The sequence below is a fragment of the Culex quinquefasciatus genome, chromosome 3, assembly GCF_015732765.1.
Source record: "Culex quinquefasciatus strain JHB chromosome 3, VPISU_Cqui_1.0_pri_paternal, whole genome shotgun sequence".
Taxonomy (NCBI): Eukaryota; Metazoa; Arthropoda; class Insecta; order Diptera; family Culicidae; genus Culex; species Culex quinquefasciatus.
Window position 1 is genome coordinate 104,414,210 of NC_051863.1, and position 24,065 is coordinate 104,438,274.

General features: G+C 37.8%; 2 protein-coding genes across 3 annotated transcripts; one reads left to right on the plus strand and one right to left on the minus strand.

Annotated features, from left to right (window-relative positions):
* The first annotated feature begins 713 nt into the window (after nucleotides 1-713).
* Nucleotides 714-22,694, plus strand: LOC119770380. Its single transcript, XM_038265114.1, has 2 exons — nucleotides 714-898; nucleotides 21,914-22,694. The coding sequence occupies exons 1-2, from the start codon at nucleotides 857-859 to the stop codon at nucleotides 22,277-22,279; spliced, it is 408 nt and encodes a 135-aa protein (XP_038121042.1). The 5' UTR covers nucleotides 714-856; the 3' UTR covers nucleotides 22,280-22,694.
* Nucleotides 2,239-3,326, minus strand: LOC6030939 (lysM and putative peptidoglycan-binding domain-containing protein 3). 2 transcript variants are annotated; one of them, XM_001841749.2, is made up of 3 exons: nucleotides 3,166-3,326; nucleotides 2,946-3,097; nucleotides 2,239-2,885 (listed from the first exon to the last, which is right to left on the minus strand). In XM_001841749.2, the coding sequence occupies exons 2-3, from the start codon at nucleotides 3,006-3,008 to the stop codon at nucleotides 2,301-2,303; spliced, it is 648 nt and encodes a 215-aa protein (XP_001841801.2). In that variant the 5' UTR covers nucleotides 3,009-3,097; nucleotides 3,166-3,326; the 3' UTR covers nucleotides 2,239-2,300. The 2 variants fall into 2 exon arrangements, with proteins under 2 accessions (XP_001841801.2, XP_038121041.1); XM_038265113.1 differs by having other exon boundaries at nucleotides 2,946-3,138; nucleotides 3,218-3,306.
* Nucleotides 22,695-24,065: the final 1,371 nt, after the last annotated feature.

The window sequence follows — 24,065 nt, forward strand, 5'->3', positions numbered from 1 at the left end:
CTCTGGGTCTCAGCATGGAAAAAGGACAAACAGACTCCGGCAGGAGCCACATTCACCGCGGCGGATTTTCCTCCGCTACCTGGAGCGGTGCTGTCCGTCGAGCCGGGAGATTAATATCCTCATCCCGCAGGAAAAAGTAGTGGGAATACTGGAGCCGGCGCCGGTGCAACCCCGAGGGAGCAACAAAGTGAACGGAAGCTGTACAGCGAGTCGGAGTTGTGGACCATTTACCGAGAATACAGAGTTCGCTTGAGGCAGTGCAAGACACCCGAGGAAAAGATTGATGTGATCGCACACTTGTTGACACATGGCACGAGAAGAATGAGAAGAGAAGAAATTACCATCTTCTTTTTATTATATTTTTTTTGTATTTTTGTATTATCGTTCCTCGGTCCTAACCTGGTCGCAGCATCTAAAAAGTAAAGTAAATCTTTCCCAGTTCCTGAGGGGAGCACCCTTGAAGAGTATCGGGGCCGGCATTTACAAAACGGATTCAGTGGCAGTTTCATTCTCAACTTAATGTTAACATGTTAAGGTTAATGTTAACATTCCATAGGTCGCCTCCCTAAGGTGTCGTGATAAGGTCCATTTTGTGACGATACACTACCTTCCCTTTACTAAGCAATCAATTCCAGAAGGGAAAAGATCACCAGTTGTGTTGGTCCGAGCCGGGATTTGAACCCCGATCTACCGCTTACGAGACGGAAGCGTTACCACTGGGCTACGTGGCTCGGTCACATCTAAAAGGACCTAATAAAAAATAAGTTATGAGAAAAAAACGAGGGAAAACAAACCAGTTGATGCTGGCAGTAGTGACCTGTTTTCTCCACAAGAACTTCTGAACATTTTCATCGAGATGACAACAAAACCGCGTGGTTGCAAAAGTCGCCAGGAACAAGTAAGTACGCTTGGAGCATTCATCCTAAAATACAGATCGTAGTTTACTCGTTCTAATGGTTTTGAATATTTTAATGAAATTATTTTTTTAGTTTCAAGATTAATTTTAGATTAGTTGTTAAAGTGATTTTTTTCATTTTAACCCAAATGAATTCTATTCAGTGCAAAGATGTATAACAATTTGAGGTAAATAAATGAATGTGAACAGTTAACAATAAAACGAAAAGTACAACAAATATGAAGAGCATTCAGCCACACCACTTAGAATGTAAATGAAATGTAATTATTATAAGAAGGCTCAATACAAAAATACATTTGATCCCAAAAAAACAGATATTTTCTGGAAAAAATAACATTTTCACACTCATTTTTGATTTTGATATCATGTATCTCGTAAACTATGGCACCTACAGCTTTGAAAATTGGATTTTTTCTTAGTTGGTCTTAGTTTCATCAATAAAACAAAAATATTAAAAAATGTAACATTTTCTATTTTTGAGCACCTGCTAGCCCTTAGAGTTTGCATTGGTCTTCGGCCAAATGTACAGGGGAACTATATCCATGCTGGTTTGACGGTAATTGGGTCCCAGAATTAAGCTTAAATTTGTGATATTGTTAAAAAAAATTAACTCCGCGGTTCCTACTTGACAGCTCGTTCCAAGAGGACCATAGTTGATCAATAGGGTGGTCCAAATTCGGACTTTTTTGGGGCTACTCACTGAAATCAAAGTTTGACTCTTCTCTAGGCTAATTTCCAAATTAGAGCTCATTCTGACCACGGGAACCCCTCCCTCCAATCGCTTAAAATTTATATGGGAAAAATCGTCGAAATGTATGGAAAAAACCAACTGTTTTACTTTTTTACCTGTGGATGGCGCTCTAATTTGGAAATTAGCCTAATGATGGGTCAAACCGAGGGTCAAACTTTGATTTCAGGGGGTAGCCCCAAAAAAGTCCGGATTTGGACCACCCTATGATCAATCGAAAAAAATGTTTTCTTGCACTTTTTTTTTGCATTAAAATGAACAAAAGTGATCAGAAATGGTTTTTAATCGTGTTTTTTCCTTTGAACATGCAAATTAACAAAGGGCTTTAAGACCGAGTTTAAGACCCTATTGCTCCATAATAAAGTAATTTTATTTCATTTATTGAGTTGTTTTGGCAAAGCATCAGTGCAGTAATTAAATTAAACAGAGATTTGAGATGCCTTCCAATAGTTTACTAATTCTAAGGAGGTAAGATTTTAATGGTACAAAGGAGAACGAATTGAGAAATTTGGAAACCTAAGCTCGAAATTTGTTGACACTTCCACCCCCAACTACAACAGAAATGAAAATGCACTTTTTTAGAATCTCTGCCATATATATTTTGCTTTCAGTCGAAAACACAGCTTTAATACTTAATCACGTTTTATGATGTGTCGTTTCGTTGATAAAACTATCGTGATGATATTTTTCTATGTGCTCCGCAACATAGATAACATAAATTAACGGAATAGCAAAACAGAGCGCTAAAATGCACACAAGAAGACAAATCCAGGAAATATCACAGTCGGATCCGTTGCACGAGAAGTCGTTTGAAGGCAGCTTCAGTGGCCTCGGTTGGGGCAAATTATCATCGTACTCCCCGCTGAGCAACGGTGCCTGCTCTGTCTGTCCCACCGAAGAATGGTCCACTCGGAAGTCATCACCATTCGGGAACGACGAGCTTGCCGTTGTCGTCGCCGTCGTCGGGTCATTCTTGTAGGAAGCTGTACTCACCGCTGCCACAATCAGTTTTTCGTCAAGATTCGTTTGCTTTTCAATCACCAGTGCTGCAGATTGGGCCGCGTTGGAAAAGTTCCTCTTGGGACTACTGTTACCGCTACTGTGCACTTTTGGCAGAGTTTCTAGTAATATCGAATGGGGCGTAATTGGCACTCGTATAATCCTTCGAGCGAAGATTTCTTTGTCTTTGTCGATTTTGTTTATTTTCTTAAGTTCCGCAATCTATAAGAGGTAAAAGAAAGTGGTATTTCGATCTAAGCCGAAGAAACTAAGCCTACTTACCGTGCAGTTAAATCTCAATGCAATCGCTTGAAGCGTATCTCCTGGAAGAATCTGTGCCTCCATCCATCGCTCTAGTTCCGGTTTAGTTTCGTTTAGCTGAATAATGTCGTCATCCCCTGGTGGTCCACGTATACATTCGAGCAGCTCTGACCCTGAGGGGGGAAAACACCACGAATTACAGCCTCATACAAGACTAAAAAAAAACAAATTTTTGACATACCTTTGTCTTTTCATTATTTAAAAGCACTTGGTGGAATATTAAACAGAATTACCTACGATTACTAAAATACAAAATAAAATCTAATAAATTTCAATTCCAGTTCCTTGTCCCCGAACATTCATTTAATCTCCACTGAAACAAATTGACACGTTGTTTACAGAAAGTGACATTTCATTTGTTGAATGAAACAATCCATACACGTTCAACTGTCGCTAGACAAAACAAGCTAAATCCTACACTGATAATCAACTTTACACACTGTTCAGTTCACTTTTACACACTTGTATGGGATTTTTCAGTTCAAGTATGATTACACGAAAGTGTGTAATCATACTTGAACTGAAAAATCCCATACAAGTGTGTAAAAGTGAACTGAAAAAAGTGTAATGCTGTTTACCAGTGTATTAGATTTAAGAGTGCAACATTACGACTAGCTTAAAAATAGGTAAAAATGTGTAAGTAAATAATAGAGTCATCTAAGCCCGATCTCACGCACACTAGCTTACCTTAGTTTTTGCTGGCGACCACAAATTTTAACCTAAAAATCCATCGGGTACATACACGCCATACATGAGCACGTAGATAGCTCTATAGAGTTATCTACGTGCGTATGTATTGCGTGTACGTACACGAAAAAGATTGAGGTTAAATTTTGTACCACCCAGCAAAACAAATGGTGTGCTAGTGTGCGTGAGCTCGGCCTTAGATAACTCTATAGAGCTATTTAAGCCCGATCTCACACACACTAGCTTACCACTTGTTTTTGCTAGCGGGTATAAATTTTAACATAGTTAAAACCCTTCTCTTCGCTTCGCTAGAAGACGGTGATTTTAGCGGATTGCAGACTGGATATTCGCCATGTGATGTGAAGATTGTCTAAGCCCAAGTTGCCTAGGAATCGATAATTTTGAACCAATTCCACCTGAACTAGATTCTCACCACCATGGCAGCCGTCCATTGCCGCGCACCAGGGACAAGAAAAGGGAATTGGAAGACGGGAAGTGTTGATGCTCCACTTTTTTCAGAGTATTAAGGGAAAATCTCCACGGTATCCTCAAGTAAGTTTCGCTTGGAGTTGGATGGTTTTTGGGAAGGATAGGGAAAGCTTTCAATTCTTCTCATATCTTATTGGATGAATTTTATCAGTCGCCCAAGCTATTTTTAGCGAGGTATTTTTAGATTCAATTGGGTCCTAAAATGAAGCTTAGATTGCTGATATTATTGTTTACAGCGATAAAGCTTATTTTTCTGAGTACAATGACCCTTTGTACGACTACAAAGAGTTTAAAATGGATTTTTAAATCAATTTTGAAAAATTAACCTCGCGGTCCTTCTTGACAGAAAAGCTCCTACTTGACAGCTCGTTCCAAGGGGACCATAGTTGATCCATCGAAAAAATGTTGTCTTGTCAAAAAAAAAATTTGCATTAAAATGAAAAAAAGTGATCAGAAATGGTTTTCAATCGTGTTTTTTATCGTTGTACATACAAATTGACATAGGGCTTTAGTACCCAATTTCAACTGCGCTTGCAATCTTGCATGCAATCTTGGTTTTGAGTGCTGATATTCAACTTGCATTCAATTTTATTCTTTGTCCGATTCTTGGATTCAATTATTATATCAGTCTCAGTCCTCCTCAAGTTACCAATGCTCCACGGATAAGTGGAAAGCATTTTTGCTTGCCAATCTTATAGACAGGGAATCGAAACCCACCGTGAGCTTCAAGGTTTTCATTAAATTCAAATTTTAATGAGTCCATAACTTTCTCGTTGGGAGCAGATAGGTATCGAACCCAAGACCATTCGCTTATGAAGCGAACATCGTAACCATTTAGCCACGACGCTCCTCCGAATTTTAACCTAAAAACCCTTCGTGTACAAACACGCAACTTAGATAACTCTATACCCGCAGACAACTTGGTACCGAAACACATGTGAGCGCTACACACAATAAAAGTTTAGGCTGCATTCATAAAGTACGTCACGATAAAATCAGCCAAAATTTACCCCCCTCCCCCCATTTGTCACGCTTTCCCTATACTTATAACACGCAATGTCACACTTTCTCAGAGTACCTCCCTGGCTTCCTTCTCCGTGGCTCCACCGTCTCGGGAGCCACCTTGGCTGCTTCCTGCGGGATGAGGGCGATCCTTGGATTTTCCGTCCGGAACTGCGCCCGGCAGCGGAGGGAACTCCGCTGGCGTAAACGCCGGAACTGCTGGACTCTGTTTCTCCGCCTTCCTTGCCGGCGGTTTCGGTTTCGACGCCTGCTGGCGCTTCTGGATGAAGTCCACACGCTTAGGGCAGCTGCGGTCCGTGGCTTCGTGGGCTCCAGAGCAGTTGGCACACCGCTTCGGCTCGGCTTCTTGACTTTGCACTCGTCCGTCTTGTGGGGACCCCCACACTGCCCACCATCGAAAAAACGGCTAATATCCACTTTTGGCAAAAACGAGATATTAGCACCAGGTTATAGAGGATGCTCCAACGCATCTTCTGACCCTTGAATTTCACTGAAATAGTGTATAGACTTGGCTGCCGATGCGAAAAACCAAACGGCTAATATGCCACTCTTATGGGATATTGCCTTGACGGAGATTTAGTGACAAACACTAAAACGCGTTTTTCTCGGAATACTTGATTTGGCATAATAGCCGGATTTTCAATTATGGGCAGCACAGTTGTTGCACCTGCCTTTCAGGTGACAGTTCCTGGTTCCATGACCCAGCTACAAGCAGTTCCTGCACTGGGTCACGTTCGGCCGCTTGTTCCGGTAGGCCTCCCACCGGATGATAGAGCTTGCCACAACTTTCATTGCAGAGAGCTTCTTCAGATTGGTGTATCCCTTGGAGAAGACCACAATGTACGCAGTTTCGTCCACGGTGGACTTTTCCTTCCGCTTGATGATATGCACCTCCAGCGCGTCCAGCTTGAGATCCCTCTTCAGAAGGTACTTGACCTCTTCCGGTTTCAGTTCATCAGGACAACCACGAAAAACCACCCGATGATTTCGTTCGCTCCGCAGATCGTGGGTGCAGAATTCCACTTTCTTCTTCTTGAGTAGCTCTTGCAACTTGTCAAAATCTTTGACAGAGAAGCAGGTCACCTTGGTTCCAAATCGGGTTAGTTTGTAAATCGGTTTGAAACCTAATTTACAACTTTCCACTATCGCCACGAGCTTGTAAAAATCCGTGGTGTTCTTCACCATCAAAGGTGGTTGCTTTTGTTTACCTGCCGACTGGCAGGGTGGTGGAACCGCCGGGGCGTCCCCTCCTCCTGCTGGGCTGGCATTGTTGTTGTTTTTGTTATCCGCTAGCGGGCTGAACTTGTTGTTGTTGAGCAGGGTCTTCTCAACTTTTTCTCCTTCGATGTCGATTCCATTGACCTCGCTGGACTTCTTCCGCTTCTGATTCCCGCGGACGGGACGAAAATCTTCCTCCTCGGAGGATTTCTCCATCTCCATCTGTCAAAAACTTCCAAGCACCCGAGATGCAAAACACATCTTAACTTGTCGCTGGCTGGCGACTGAGTGTGCAGGGGTGAGATTGGTTCATACAAAAGTGCAGAAATTTGTATGACCCTCGGTATGACCCAATCCTTGACCCAATCTCACCCCCTCACGGTGCATCAAGTATTTCAAGGGTTTAAAGAATTTCAAGTATTCATTTTTTTCTAAGCATTGCAAGTAAATCAAGTTTTCAAGTATTTCTTGAACACAACCATTTCAACATTTGTAACTATTTCAAGGATTTCAAGTATTTCAAATTGATTTTTAATATTTGAAGTATTTCAAGTGTTTCAAGTAGTTGAAGTAAATATTTTAAGTATCTTTTTCATTTATTTTAATTACATAAAGGATTTAAAATATTTCCTGTACTTTAAGTATTTTGTGTTTTTCAAGCATATCAAGTAAAAAAATAAGACATGTATTTCAAGTAATTCAGTTAATGTTAATATTTCAATTTTTCTATAATTTCAATTCAATTTTTTTAGATTTAATCGTCTCTTACTAAGTTTAATCATGAAATATCTTTATAAACGTTTCAGGAGTGATTGAAAATATTTTTTTAGAGGGTTTAATAAATTTTCAGTAATATGATTTTTTTTTATTTTATACATGTATGTAACCCTCGATGTACACATCCAAATTTAAAATATTTCTAGTATTAATAATTTTGAGAAAAATTAGAATCCTGCGCTCTAACTAATCGCCGCAGAAAGATATCGTCGCAATGCAACGGTATATAGATGGGAGAGTAGGCTTATAAAAAATCAAAGTAAAGTGGTCTGTCAATTTGAGAAAATCGTGATAATGCGTACGGGTAATTTTAGTGGAATTCCTAAATCAAACCATTTTTCTGAAGCATTTTTTTTTGTAGAAATGGCGACGGCGGCTGCGACATCGTCCGGAATGGCCGGAACGACGACGTTGGCTGGCCAATCCGAGTGTGGACGAAGCAACTGTTGAAGTGACGAAGTTGTCGGTGCGGAAGTGCGACGGCTACCCCGGGACCTACTGTGGACAGCGGTGTCCGTGCTATGTCATTTCCAAGTCCTGTTTGGACTCAGTGGAGTGTCGGGGATGTTGGAACCTGCGTCGGGTCGATGATAGGAAGGTGAATTGGAGGGCATAAATATTTTTTTTAATTCTTTAAAACATCTCGATTTTTTCAGGTCCGCCCTCACATTCCAGAGCTACAGAACCTAGAGATCAACCTGCACAACGCAACGGCAAACGAGTCACTCTCCATAGCCACGACCATCGTACTGGCGCCCTAATCCACCAGCGACGTAAACCCGGTAGTCAGTTCCGGCACAGGAGGTGGCCGAAATCTAACGAAACTATTGGCACTACGCCCCCCGGGGCATGGCCTTCCTCTAACGTGGGATTTCTGCTCCAGCGCCTCTGACGAGACAGGAGAAACCGGGACCGACGTTTTACTTTACCATCCGATAGAAGCTCAGTGGATAAGGCGGGAATCGAACCCGCGTCTCATAGCATCATCGGGATCGGCAGCCGAAGCCGCTACCCCTGCGCCACGAGACCCACTATCTACGAGAAGCTTATTTACAAAAAAAAAAATACAAATTGAATGTGATGTGAACTGGGAAGAGAACAAAATTTAAACGAAATATAAGAAAAAGCTAACTTGTTTATAACTTAATGAACCGCTTGCGTGGTTAATTTACTAAAAAAGTCAAGTATTTCATCTCGAGCTGAGATTCGAGCATCTCGCTCATAAAATTTGTAAAGGCCTTGAGAAAAAATTTGTTTGAAAGGTTTGGCTGAAGATTCCGAAGAAATCAACTACATAAGGCTGGTATGCTGATCGGAAGGAACGCAAAACTCCATATAAAAAAACGCCCAAGAAACGGTCAAGGAACGGGTCGACCCAACTTTAAGAATTTAAGAATTTAAGAATTTAAGAATTTAAGAAGGCGTGTGTGTGTGAAGGTGCGGCTAGCTCTGGTTGTCACGATGACAGCAGAACTGAGCCAGTCCGTTTCGCGGTGCCTGTCCCTCGGGACGCATTTTTTTTTTTCGCGTTCCGGTTTCGTCGATCGTCGTCGGTGTGTATTTCGGGTGAGTGCGTGCGCGTGAGTGTGAAGGTGCGGCTAGCTCTGGTTGTCACGATGACAGCAGAGCTGAGCCAGTCCGTTTCGCGGTGCCTGTCCGTCGGGACGCATTTTTTTTTTCGCGTTCCGGTTTCGTCGATCGTCGTCGGTGTGTATTTCGGGTGAGTGCGTGCGTGTGTGTGTGAAGGTGCGGCTAGCTCTGGTTGTCACGATGACAGCAGAGCTGAGCCAGTCCGTTTCGCGGTGCCTGTCCGTCGGGACGCATTTTTTTCGCGTTCCGGTTTCGTCGATCGTCGTCGGTGTGTATTTCGGGTGAGTGCGTGCGCGTGTGTGTGAAGGTGCGGCTAGCTCTGGTTGTCACGATGACAGCAGAGCTGAGCCAGTCCGTTTCGCGGTGCCTGTCCGTCGGGACGCATTTTTTTTCGCGTTCCGGTTTCGTCGATCGTCGTCGGTGTGTATTTCGGGTGAGTGCGTGCGCGTGTGTGTGAAGGTGCGGCTAGCTCTGGTTGTCACGATGACAGCAGAGCTGAGCCAGTCCGTTTCGCGGTGCCTGTCCGTCGGGACGCATTTTTTTTCGCGTTCCGGTTTCGTCGATCGTCGTCGGTGTGTATTTCGGGTGAGTGCGTGCGCGTGTGTGTGAAGGTGCGGCTAGCTCTGGTTGTCACGATGACAGCAGAGCTGAGCCAGTCCGTTTCGCGGTGCCTGTCCGTCGGGACGCATTTTTTCGCGTTCCGGTTTCGTCGATCGTCGTCGGTGTGTATTTCGGGTGAGTGCGTGCGCGTGTGTGTGAAGGTGCGGCTAGCTCTGGTTGTCACGATGACAGCAGAGCTGAGCCAGTCCGTTTCGCGGTGCCTGTCCGTCGGGACGCATTTTTTTTCGCGTTCCGGTTTCGTCGATCGTCGTCGGTGTGTATTTCGGGTGAGTGCGTGCGTGTGTGTGTGAAGGTGCGGCTAGCTCTGGTTGTCACGATGACAGCAGAACTGAGCCAGTCCGTTTCGCGGTGCCTGTCCGTCGGGACGCATTTTTTTTCGCGTTCCGGTTTCGTCGATCGTCGTCGGTGTGTATTTCGGGTGAGTGCGTGCGCGTGAGTGTGAAGGTGCGGCTAGCTCTGGTTGTCACGATGACAGCAGAGCTGAGCCAGTCCGTTTCGCGGTGCCTGTCCGTCGGGACGCATTTTTTTTCGCGTTCCGGTTTCGTCGATCGTCGTCGGTGTGTATTTCGGGTGAGTGCGTGCGCGTGTGTGTGAAGGTGCGGCTAGCTCTGGTTGTCACGATGACAGCAGAGCTGAGCCAGTCCGTTTCGCGGTGCCTGTCCGTCGGGACGCATTTTTTTTCGCGTTCCGGTTTCGTCGATCGTCGTCGGTGTGTATTTCGGGTGAGTGCGTGCGCGTGAGTGTGAAGGTGCGGCTAGCTTTGGTTGTCACGATGACAGCAGAGCTGAGCCAGTCCGTTTCGCGGTGCCTGTCCGTCGAGACGCATTTTTTTTTTCGCGTTCCGGTTTCGTCAATCGTTGTCAGTGTGTTTTTCTCGTTAGTGATGTATTTGATACACATCACAGCCGGGTTTCTTTGTTCTATGATGTGTAATTGTTTTACGGGAAGATTCGTTTTAAACTGCGTTAGCCAAATATAAATTATCATTCAATTCGACTTTTCGTTTTTCGCGAATCGTGGCGACAAATCTTGTTTCAAGTCCTTCAGATAATATCATAACTTATCAGTCAGTTATTGGTCGCTCATATTATAATAATTTAAAAGTATAAATAGTCTCAGGTCAACTCTACGTAAATATGTAATGCTGAGTTTAATATTTCACCTTTTAAACACACATAATTTTGATTCTATCTTTCCACAGCCGGCTGTCTAAGATTGAATCATTTATGCTAAACTCAACACCAAATAACCGGGAATGGTCTCATCCGCATTGTTTGCCTTGAGAATACATAATACATCACCTTATTTAACGAAATTCATTGATTATTGGGCCACATCATCATCCTCTATGATGAATCCTGGCCATTACCCTTTCCCACTAACAAAATCCCAAGTAGAAGTAGTTTTCCGGCACACGCGGGGGTGTGGATATCGTATAGAACCCACCCTTGGTAGCAGCCTGTGCTAACTAACATTCCCGTCCCATCCCCTCGAGATCTACAAACTGACATGGTGCGCGCCGTTGGTGGCCAACGACTGTTTCCTGTTCGCACCGACTCTAGTTTTGATGATCGTGATGTTTTATCTTTTCAGCGCATTCCTGCATGCTGTTGATAAGGGAAACATCATTTGATCGTTGAAGCGTGTGACCGGTTGTGCGGATGGGATATTACGGTCCTGTTCAGCAACGGAGAAGGACAACCATGGGTGGTCTCTCATGCTTATGCTCATGCTCTTAAGAATTTAAGAATTTAAGAATTTAAGAATTTAAGAATTTAAGAATTTAAGAATTTAAGAATTTAAGAATTTAAGAATTTAAGAATTTAAGAATTTAAGAATTTAAGTATTTAAGAATTTAATAATTTAAGAATTTAAGAATTTAAGAATTTAAGAATTTAAGAATTTAAGAATTTAAGAATTTAAGAATTTAAGAATTTAAGAATTTAAGAATTTAAGAATTTAAGAATTTAAGAATTTAAGAATTTAAGAATTTAAGAATTTAAGAATTTAAGAATTTAAGAATTTAAGAATTTAAGAATTTAAGAATTTAAGAATTTAAGAATTTAAGAATTTAAGAATTTAAGAATTTAAGAATTTAAGAATTTAAGAATTTAAGAATTTAAGAATTTAAGAATTTAAGAATTTAAGAATTTAAGAATTTAAGAATTTAAGAATTTAAGAATTTAAGAATTTAAGAATTTAAGAATTTAAGAATTTAAGAATTTAAGAATTTAAGAATTTAAGAATTTAAGAATTTAAGAATTTAAGAATTTAAGAATTGAAGAATTGAAGAATTGAAGAATTGAAGAATTGAAGAATTGAAGAATTGAAGAATTGAAGAATTGAAGAATTGAAGAATTGAAGAATTGAAGAATTGAAGAATTTAAGAATTTAAGAATTTAAGAATTTAAGAATTTAAGAATTTAAGAATTTAAGAATTTAAGAATTTAAGAATTTAAGAATTTAAGAATTTAAGAATTTAAGAATTTAAGAATTTAAGAATTTAAGAATTTAAGAATTTAAGAATTTAAGAATTTAAGAATTTAAGAATTTAAGAATTTAAGAATTTAAGAATTTAAGAATTTAAGAATTTAAGAATTTAAGAATTTAAGAATTTAAGAATTTAAGAATTTAAGAATTTAAGAATTTAAGAATTTAAGAATTTAAGAATTTAAGAATTTAAGAATTTAAGAATTTAAGAATTTAAGAATTTAAGAATTTAAGAATTTAAGAATTTAAGAAGTTAAGAATTTAAGAATTTAAGAATTTAAGAATTTAAGAATTTAAGAATTTAAGAATTTAAGAATTTAAGAATTTAAGAATTTAAGAATTTAAGAATTTAAGAATTTAAGAATTTAAGAATTTAAGAATTTAAGAATTTAAGAATTTAAGAATTTAAGAATTTAAGAATTTAAGAATTGAAGAATTGAAGAATTGAAGAATTGAAGAATTGAAGAATTGAAGAATTGAAGAATTGAAGAATTGAAGAATTTAAGAATTTAAGAATTTAAGAATTTAAGAATTTAAGAATTTAAGAATTTAAGAATTTAAGAATTTAAGAATTTAAGAATTTAAGAATTTAAGAATTTAAGAATTTAAGAATTTAAGAATTTAAGAATTTAAGAATTTAAGAATTTAAGAATTTAAGAATTTAAGAATTTAAGAATTTAAGAATTTAAGAATTTAAGAATTTAAGAATTTAAGAATTTAAGAATTTAAGAATTTAAGAATTCAAGAATTTAAGAATTTAAAAATTTAAGAATTTAAGAATTTAAGAATTTAAGAATTTAAGAATTTAAGAATTTAAGAATTTAAGAATTTAAGAATTTAAGAATTTAAGAATTTAAGAATTTAAGAATTTAAGAATTTAAGAATTTAAGAATTTAAGAATTTAAGAATTTAAGAATTTAAGAATTTAAGAATTTAAGAATTTAGGAATTTAAGAATTTAAGAATTTAAGAATTTAAGAATTTAAGAATTTAAGAATTTAAGAATTTAAGAATTTAAGAATTTAAGAATTTAAGAATTTAAGAATTTAAGAATTTAAGAATTTAAGAATTTAAGAATTTAAGAATTTAAGAATTTAAGAATTTAAGAATTTAAGAATTTAAGAATTTAAGAATTTAAGAATTTAAGAATTTAAGAATTTAGGAATTTAAGAATTTAAGAATTTAAGAATTTAAGAATTTAAGAATTTAAGAATTTAAGAATTTAAGAATTTAAGAATTTAAGAATTTAAGAATTTAAGAATTTAAGAATTTAAGAATTTAAGAATTTAAGAATTTAAGAATTTAAGAATTTAAGAATTTAAGAATTTAAGAATTTAAGAATTTAAGAATTTAAGAATTTAAGAATTTAAGAATTTAAGAATTTAAGAATTTAAGAATTTAAGAATTTAAGAATTTAAGAATTTAAGAATTTAAGAATTTAAGAATTTAAGAATTTAAGAATTTAAGAATTTAAGAATTTAAGAATTTAAGAATTTAAGAATTTAAGAATTTAAGAATTTAGGAATTTAAGAATTTAAGAATTTAAGAATTTAAGAATTTAAGAATTTAAGAATTTAAGAATTTAAGAATTTAAGAATTTAAGAATTTAAGAATTTAAGAATTTAAGAATTTAAGAATTTAAGAATTTAAGAATTTAAGAATTTAAGAATTTAAGAATTTAAGAATTTAAGAATTTAAGAATTTAAGAATTTAAGAATTTAAGAATTTAAGAATTTAGGAATTTAAGAATTTAAGAATTTAAGAATTTAAGAATTTAAGAATTTAAGAATTTAAGAATTTAAGAATTTAAGAATTTAAGAATTTAAGAATTTAAGAATTTAAGAATTTAAGAATTTAAGAATTTAAGAATTTAAGAATTTAAGAATTTAAGAATTTAAGAATTTAAGAATTTAAGAATTTAAGAATTTAAGAATTTAAGAATTTAAGAATTTAAGAATTTAAGAATTTAAGAATTTAAGAATTTAAGAATTTAAGAATTTAAGAATTTAAGAATTTAAGAATTTAAGAATTTAAGAATTTAAGAATTTAAGAATTTAAGAATTTAAGAATTCAAGAATTCAAGAATTCAAGAATTCAAGAATTTAAGAATTTAAGAATTTAAGAATTTAAGAATTTAAGAATTTAAGAATTTAAGAATTTAAGAATTTAAGAATTTAAGAATTTAAGAATTTAAGAATTTAAGAATTTAAGAATTTAAGAATTTAAGAATTTAAGAATTTAAGAATTTAAGAATTTAAGAATTTAAGAATTTAAGAATTTAAGAATTTAAGAATTTAAGAATTTAAGAATTTAAGAATTTAAGAATTTAAGAATTTAAGAATTTAAGAATTTAAGAATTTAAGAATTTAAAAATTTAAGAATTTTAGAATTTTAGAATATTAGAATTTTAGAATTTTAGAATTTTAGAATTTTAGAATTTTAGAATTTTAGAATTTAAGAATTCAGGAAAAAAAATAAACATTTGTATCAGCCTTTTTTAATCATTTCCAAATTTCCTGACTTTCGTATTTCCAAATTTACAAATTTCCTTAACTTCCTAACTTCCTAAACTCCTAATAAGGCTTTCTAGTCACAAATTTACCAACACATTCAATGTATGTTTACATGACAGCTGGACGTTTGTTTGCATCAGGTTTCCTATCTCTTTCTAGCAAAAGTTTTTTGTCAAGCGACTTCTAGCTGGTTTTTTTGACTGGCTGCCCGATATGTCAGCCAACATACTGCGCAGGGCTGTGACAGCTACAGCTCGATTATTGTTTGCATCAGGACACTGTTTCTTTACGTCCTAATTTCCTAACTTCTTAACTTCCTAATTTCCTAGTTTCCTGATATCCTAATTTCCCAATTTTCTAACTTCCTAACTTCCTAATATCCTAATTTGCTTATTTAATTTCCTAACTTCCTTACTTCCTAATTTCCCAGTTTCCTAATTTCAATTTTTTCTTATTTCCTAATTTCATAATTTCCTTGTTTCCTTATTTCATAATTTTCTTTATTTTACTAATTTGCTAATATCATAGTTTCCAAATTTCCTAATTCCCTGATTTCATTTTTTTTTTTAATTTCCTTATTTCATAATTACATTTTTTTTAATTATAGTTTTTCTTGTTTAAGAATTTAAGAATTTCTAATTTTCTGTTTTTTTTAAAGAAATGTTCAATTATTGATTTCTTAATTTAGTTTATAATTGTTGTTAAAAGTTTTTGAATAAACATTTATAATCTTTTTAATTTTAACTTTTGAATATTTTTAATCTTTTTATTTTTTCCTCGAAACCACCTCAAGCGCGCACACCGTCAATCGCGCTCATACCGAACTGTCAACTTTTCTTGGGGGGGTCACGAAAAGAACACGCAACATTTCTTGACCGCGTTCCTTCCGATCAGCATACCGTACTATAGGCTAGTATGCAGATCGGAAGGAAAGGGGTCAAGAAACAGCTTTACGAACGGCAGAACAAAGGAGAGGGAGCGATTTCTTGGGGCTTTTCTTCACCCTCTCCGACTTGCTTGCGCTGCCGCTGCTGTCCATTTGATTTTTTTTCTTGACCGGTTCCTTCCGAAGTGCGTAAACCGCTTATACACCAAAGAACAGAAAGCTTAGATTAATTGTGTGGCTTGAATAGCCAATGATTCCTGAACCGACCCAGTTTAAGATAGCAAAAAAACCGGACCAGGACATCGCGCGGATCAAACGGATGTGACTCATTTAACAGTGTGCAATTGCCTTCTTTACACAGAAATTCTAACTGCCTTAATTCTGGGAAGAGACATCATGTCAAACCACCATATTCGAATCAATAGAATATCAATAAAAGAAAGTAGTTCAATTTTAATTAATATTAATATTTTCCGTTAAAATCACTTGCTGCCAGAAATAAACTCACTAAAAAACAAAATGATACACTTGAGCTGAAAATTTTAAGGTGAGCTATCAGCCACAGAGCCCCATACAAGAAAATCACCAAAACTGATATTTTCTCAATACGCGCAATATTTCAAGTACTTCAAGTTCACGTAATTCTATTATATTAAGTTTTTAAAGTTATTCATTTCCAAGTGATTCCAGTTTTAAAAATATTTGGAGTGTATCAAATATTTTAATCATCTTAACACTTCGAATTTTCAAGCACTTCAATTATTTTCATGTTTTTTTATTTAATTTTTTTTTTAAAGAATTTCAATAATTTAAGATTTTCAAGGTATTTCAAGTACCAAGTACATGAAATACTTTAATTATTTGAGCAAGAATTTGACAAAAATACCGGTTTTTTAAGTGTTTCTAAATAAATAAAATAACTGATTTAAAATAATTTCCATTTTTTGAATAAAATTTTAAAAACCGTATGTTATTATTATAAAAGCATCATATTTTAAGGAGTTTATGTAAACTGAAAAGTGAATATAATGATTGAAATTCATCTGAATATACAAAAGAAATCTTGAAACGATAGAAATTTGTCGATGTTTTCAAATATATGAAATTCCTCAAACACTTTAATAACATGAAACAGTTAACAGTTTAAAATTTAAAAAATGTTCTTATGAAGTGAAAATCATTCTAAAACCCGAATAAAATGGTGCTTGAAATACATAAACTATTTATTGTACTTTCAATATTTACTATATTTTCAAAGATTACTTGAACAGTTGAAATATTTTTGTAGCTTGGAATACATGATAAAATATTTAAACAGGAAGTATTTGACGTGTCAACAATTCTTAAAATACTTAAAATACTTAAAATACAACATTTAAAACATTCGAAATCACTAACATATTTTTAAAACACTGAAACACGTAAAAAATTCAAGCTTCATATGATCAAAATACTCGACAAACCTAAAATGCTCAATATTATAACAAAAAAAACAAAGCATAAAGACTTTAAATCATAGACACTAGAAAATTTAATATACTTGGAATCTTTGAAATAATTGAAATACATGAAAAATAAAAGTAATCGAAAAATGTTAAATCATTTCGAAATACTTAAAGTCCTTGAAAATAATGAAATGCTTGAATGCATTAAACAACTTGAATTAATTACATGAATCAAATGAATCACTTAAAGTAATAGAAATACTTCAAGGTCTTCAAAAAACAAAATACTCGAATTAATTTAAAAACAAAATACTCGAATTAATTGAATAACTTGAAATACATTTAATATTGGAAAACTTGCAATTCCTGAAATACACGAAAACACGAAGTTCTGCAATTACAAGAAATTTGAAGTATTTGAATTACTAGAAATGTTTGATACTTGTTTTACTTCTTTAGTTTTTAAAGGTCCAATTACCAAAATTTTGCTGTGTTTTGATTACTACTAACTAAATGCGGTTTCAGAAACACCAAAAACAAAAAAATAAAATGTGTTTACTGGACTTGAAAAAACCCCAGACTACTTGAAATTCTTCATATACATGAAACACTCGAAATACTCGAAATACTTAAAATACTACAAGTTTTTGAAATATCTAAGATCAATCTGAAATACTATTGATTCTTGAAACGCCTTCGGTTCTCGCAATACTTTAAATCCTTGAAATCCTACTTCGAAAACTTGGAAAAATTTAAATACTTAAAGTACTTATGAGACTTAAAACCCAATTCTCCAAAACTTGAAATGCTTGATGTACCGTCATCAGGGGTGACATTGGGTCAGACAAAAAATTCGAAATTTGTATGACGCAATCTCACCCCTCAGACCAAACGTCACCCCTGATGATGGTACTTATAACACTCTTGAAATATTTATAACCGATTTGAAATATTTGAAGAATTTGAAAACACGAAGTATTTGAAATACTTAAAACATATTTATTTACTTCTATTGTTTCTTTAAAGGTCCAATTTTGCTACCTCTGACTTAATGCGGTTTCAGATACACCAAAAAAGGCAAAATTTTGTTCATTTGACTGTAAAAAACTCCAAACATGAAGTACTTGAAATCCTTCAAGTTCAAGAAATCCTTGAAATTCTTCAAATACATGAAAATTGGTTGAAACACTCAAAATACATAAAAGACCGAATTCTTGAAATATTTAAGATCAATTTAGAATACTTGAGCATGAGCAGCATGAGCATGGTTGACTGCCAATGAGCTGCTACTCCGTTATTGACGGATCAGCTGAAGTTACACAATGAACCAACAGATGAGTAGTGGGAGCTAATCATCCTCACTGTATAACCCCTGAAGATCTCTGCTTTAAGTCAATACCGGCGCCCCCAAGGAGATGCAGTTCAACAAAGGTAGGAATGTTAGTCCGATAGTTGAAGTTGCAGACTCATCAGACACAGAGTTTGTCGCTCTATACCTGTTGACACCGCATGAGACCGTTGAATCCACAGCATCTCCTTCAAGCATCACGGGAAGTGGGGGAACCGTGTTAGTAGGGGAAGGAAAGGGAAGGTCAGGATTCATCTTGGTAGATGATATGACCAGAAAGTGAAACAATCGTTGCCTTCCGAGCTACGACGCTATGAGAAGGTCTTATCAATCGCGTACTTTCCACTTCTTACCGCCGGCGTGCCATCCGAGCAACGATGCTTTGGGAAGGACTTTCAAAACGAAATGAATTTTGAATTAACGTATTATTCGGTGATGTACAATTTAGGATAGATCAGGATCCATTTTTGTAAGATGATATGACCAAAAAGTGAAACATTATCGCTGCCTTCCGAGTTGCGACGCTTTGAGAAGGACTTATCAATTCCTTAATCGCGTATTATGTTTAACTTCTTACTGCCGGCGTGCCATCCGAGCAACGATGCTATGGGATGGGCTTTCAAAACGAAATGAAATTATAATATATAATTCAACGATGCGAATCTCTATTTCAATGCTTTTCCGATCTACTTCTCGCGGGTTCGCGCGCGTCGATTCACTCTCCGATCGATCCAACGAACACCACACGACTGATGGCCCAACTTCTCTGGCCACACCGCGACCTCTTTTTCAATGATTTCGAGAATTTTCTACCACTTTCCCGCGGGTTCGCGCGCGTCGATTCACTCTCCGATCGATCCAACGAACACCACACGACTGATGACCCAACTTCTCTGGCCACACCGCGACCTCTTTTTCAATGATTTCGAGAACTTTCTACCACTTTCCCGCGGGTTCGCGCGCGTCGATTCACTCTCCGATCGATCCAACGAACACCACACGACTGATGACCCAACTTCTCTGGCCACACCGCGACCTCTTTTTCAATGATTTCGAGAATTTTCTACCACTTTCCCGCGGGTTCGCGCGCGTCGATTCACTCTCCGATCGATCCAACGAACACCACACGACTGATGGCCCAACTTCTCTGGCCACACCGCGACCTCTTTTTCAATGATTTCGAGAACTTTCTACCACTTTCCCGCGGGTTCGCGCGCGTCGATTCACTCTCCGATCGATCCAACGAACACCACACGACTGATGACCCAACTTCTCTGGCCACACCGCGACCTCTTTTTCAATGATTTCGAGAATTTTCTACCACTTTCCCGCGGGATCGCGCGCGTCGATTCACTCTCCGATCGATCCAACGAACACCACACGACTGATGGCCCAACTTCTCTGGCCACACCGCGACCTCTTTTTCAATGATTTCGAGAACTTTCTACCACTTTCCCGCGGGTTCGCGCGCGTCGATTCACTCTCCGATCGATCCAACGAACACCACACGACTGATGGCCCAACTTCTCTGGCCACACCGCGACCTCTTTTCAATGATTTCGAGAACTTTCTACCACTTTCCCGCGGGTTCGCGCGCGTCGATTCACTCTCCGATCGATCCAACGAACACCACACGACTGATGGCCCAACTTCTCTGGCCACACCGCGACCTCTTTTTCAATGATTTCGAGAACTTTCTACCACTTTCCCGCGGGTTCGCGCGCGTCGATTCACTCTCCGATCGATCCAACGAACACCACACGACTGATGGCCCAACTTCTCTGGCCACACCGCGACCTCTTTTTCAATGATTTCGAGAACTTTCTACTACTTTCCCGCGGGTTCGCGCGCGTCGATTCACTCTCCGATCGATCCAACGAACACCACACGACTGATGACCCAACTTCTCTGGCCACACCGCGACCTCTTTTTCAATGATTTCGAGAACTTTCTACCACTTTCCCGCGGGTTCGCGCGCGTCGATTCACTCTCCGATCGATCCAACGAACACCACACGACTGATGGCCCAACTTCTCTGGCCACACCGCGACCTCTTTTTCAATGATTTCGAGAACTTTCTACCACTTTCCCGCGGGTTCGCGCGCGTCGATTCACTCTCCGATCGATCCAACGAACACCACACGACTGATGGCCCAACTTCTCTGGCCACACCGCGACCTCTTTTTCAATGATTTCGAGAACTTTCTACCACTTTCCCGCGGGTTCGCGCGCGTCGATTCACTCTCCGATCGATCCAACGAACACCACACGACTGATGGCTCAACTTCTCTGGCCACACCGCGACCTCTTTTTCAATGATTTCGAGAACTTTCTACCACTTTCCCGCGGGTTCGCGCGCGTCGATTCACTCTCCGATCGATCCAACGAACACCACACGACTGATGGCCCAACTTCTCTGGCCACACCGCGACCTCTTTTTCAATGATTTCGAGAACTTTCTACCACTTTCCCGCGGGTTCGCGCGCGTCGATTCACTCTCCGATCGATCCAACGAACACCACACGACTGATGGCCCAACTTCTCTGGCCACACCGCGACCTCTTTTTCAATGATTTTGAGAACTTTCTACCACTTTCCCGCGGGTTCGCGCGCGTCGATTCACTCTCCGATCGATCCAACGAACACCACACGACTGATGGCTCAACTTCTCTGGCCACACCGCGACCTCTTTTTCAATGATTTCGAGAACTTTCTACCACTTTCCCGCGGGTTCGCGCGCGTCGATTCACTCTCCGATCGATCCAACGAACACCACACGACTGATGGCCCAACTTCTCTGGCCACACCGCGACCTCTTTTTCAATGATTTCGAGAACTTTCTACCACTTTCCCGCGGGTTCGCGCGCGTCGATTCACTCTCCGATCGATCCAACGAACACCACACGACTGATGGCTCAACTTCTCTGGCCACACCGCGACCTCTTTGTAGGATCCTCACTCTTTAACTACTGGTTGATCAAGATCAATTTAGAATACTTTAAATCATAGAAATTGAAATATATGAAATACTTGAAATACTTCAAAACTTGAAATTTATGAAATACATGAAATCCTTGAAATATCTGAAAACATGAAGTATATACAAGTATATACAAGAAGTATTTAGTTTTTTTGAAGGTCCATAGCAATATTTTGCCTGTGTTTTTGAATACCGCTAACTCATTGCGGTTTCAAAACCCAAAAAACAACAACAAAAAAACTAAATTTTGCTTATGTAATGTCCAACGCGACATCTAGACTTAAATAGATTAACCAATTCTTTAACACCCCTGCGGTTAACAGAACTGCTCCCTCTCACACTCTCTTGAGTGCTGCTCATTTCCGCTTTCTCATATTGTACTGTTATCTGAAATATATGCCCACTCTTATTTGAACCACGAAGACAACCAGACTCGCGTCTTTATTACGTCCGAAAGCGAACATTTCAACTGGCGACGTAGGTAAAATTAGAAATTTCAAGAAGTCTTTTTGCAATTATTGAAAGCGTGAACAAATCGGCGGATTTTTTTTCGGCGTAAGTGGTTTTGTGAGCATTTTTTTTTTTTGGTGAAACCTGCAGATTTTTTTTCCCTTGGTGTGGCCTAGAAAAGGCGTTTTGCGACATTTTTTCTCGCTTGTGCGTTGAGCGTTTTTTTTTTGTCTGCAATTTTTCCCAAGGTGCAAGGAAAAGAAGTGCTAAAAGCATTTAGTGCTGATTATTTGACGAAAACGGCAAAGAAATTGGATTTCTTTTGTTTGAAACAGAAAAGCTTCGTGGGGACGCAGTTGTCCACCATTTTGTATCGAGGGCTAAATTTTCTTTTGTTTTATCCTCCATTGCAGTGTGTGGAGAGAGAGAGAAAAAATCTTTTGCTTGGCGGTGGCTCAAAGTGCTATCGCGGTGGTGCAATTCAACATCGACGGCAGCGTCGGCGGCTGAGCAAAACCGCTGGTGGTGCTGTTGTAGTGGTGAAAGTTTTTTTGACGGCGGCGTCGGCGGCTGAAGTGAAACCGCTGGTGTTGCTGGTGGTGGTGATATTTTCATCAACGAAGGCGGCGGCTGAAGCGCGCGGTGTGGTTGGTGCGGATTATTTTTTGAGAACAATTTTGAGGAATTTTGACTCCGTCTGGACGAAGACGTGTAGTTTTGTACTGCTGGCCAACGAGATCAAAGATCTCCCTTGGCGGCAGAGTACTTTCGGCGCATAAGCGTCAACTCAAAATTCCGCAGAGCTCTCGCCGGAAACGACCCTCATTTGTTTTCCTTGGAGAGAGTTCCTCAAAATGGCAACCACCACAACCAACCACCAGCAAGAGGCGCAGAGAACACGAGTATGAAGATTCCGACGATGATTCGGATTTTTACGGATTCGCAGCAGATTCCTCGATTTTTGAAGATGACCCGATGGGTGAATCTTCGTTGTCGGACGAAGTTGATCAGCGACAGCCGGTACGAGAAACGCGGCCGATCCGCAGATCAACGAGGCAGATTAAGAAGAAGCACAAAGCGGATTTTAAATATTTTTAATTTGTCAAGTGAATTCGTGCTAGCTTCATTTAGCTTACTGAATTAGGATTTTTTAGATTAATGTCCTTTCAAGAAATAAGAAGAATTTTATTCACATTTAAGTGTGTTTGATTTTGGTATGAAGTTTTTTAAGGGAAAAGGAGTTGTAATGTCCAACGCGACATCTAGACTTAAATAGATTAACCAATTCATATTGTACTGTTATCTGAAATATATGCCCACTCTTATTTGAACCACGAAGACAACCAGACTTGCGTCTTTATTACGTCCGAAAGCGAACATTTCAGCTTACTGGACTTGAAAAAAACCCCAGACCCCTTCAAGTACTTAAAACCCTTCAGATACTTGAAACTTGCTTAAAACACTCGAAATACTAAATTACTACAAATTCTTGAAATATCTAAGATCTATCTGAAATACTATTAATCCTTGAAATTCAGTTCTCGCAATACTTTCAATCCTTAAAATTATAGAAACACTTGATATACTTGAATACCTACTTCGAAAACTTGAAAAAAATGAAATACTTCAATTACTTATAATCAAAACATGAAATACTTGAAATTCTTGAAATATTTGATGTAGGTACTTATAAAAATCGAAATTCTTCAAATATTTAAAATCAATTCGAAATATTTGAAGGAATTTAAAATAATTGAAAAAATATATTATTAGTAATTAAATAACTTGAATTGCATGAAATACTAAGATTATATACTTTGGCCAAGAGTATGTTTTCAAGATGTTCAAAAAAATCAAATTATTCGCTCTACAGCATTGCCTTGGCGTTCTCGATTGCGAGATTCCTACACGAAACTAAGTGTTCGAAGGCTTGATTTTTGAGGCAATTGCAAACCTCTTTTTACACCTTAGCTTCCATCCACCCCGGGATTCGAGCTGACGACCTTTGGATTGTTAGTCCAACTGCCTACCAGCGACTCCACCGAGGCAGGACCCAGGGAGACGACTCCTACACCCGGACTGAGCTAACGACCTAACCTTTTTTAGGTTAGTCCGGGACCAACATTTACTTCCCTTCCGACGGAAGGCGTGATCAGACAAATCTCGTCTCGAAAAATGCCACCGGGACCGTCTGGGATCGAACCCAGGTCGACTGGGTGAGAGGCAATCACGCTTACCCCTACACCACGGTCCCGGCTAATGTTGTATGTTTTAAATCAAATAAATCATACGCCGTTTTGAAAAAGTTGCTTGGAAACTTGGAGGATGGAGGGTAAAGATCCATTTAAAATATCTGGAGGGTGGGAAGTTGGAGGGTAACTAATCCGCGCTGTTGCATGCAATGATTTGTCCTGATTAACAGGCTATCGTAATTAATAAAACAACAAATTACAATTACAAAAATAAAAACAATTTGACAGTTTATTTTGTACAGAGATGAAAATATTTGACAGCAAGAAATGTCACCAAAAAAGTAACGCCTAAAGTCTCCACTGAACAAAAATT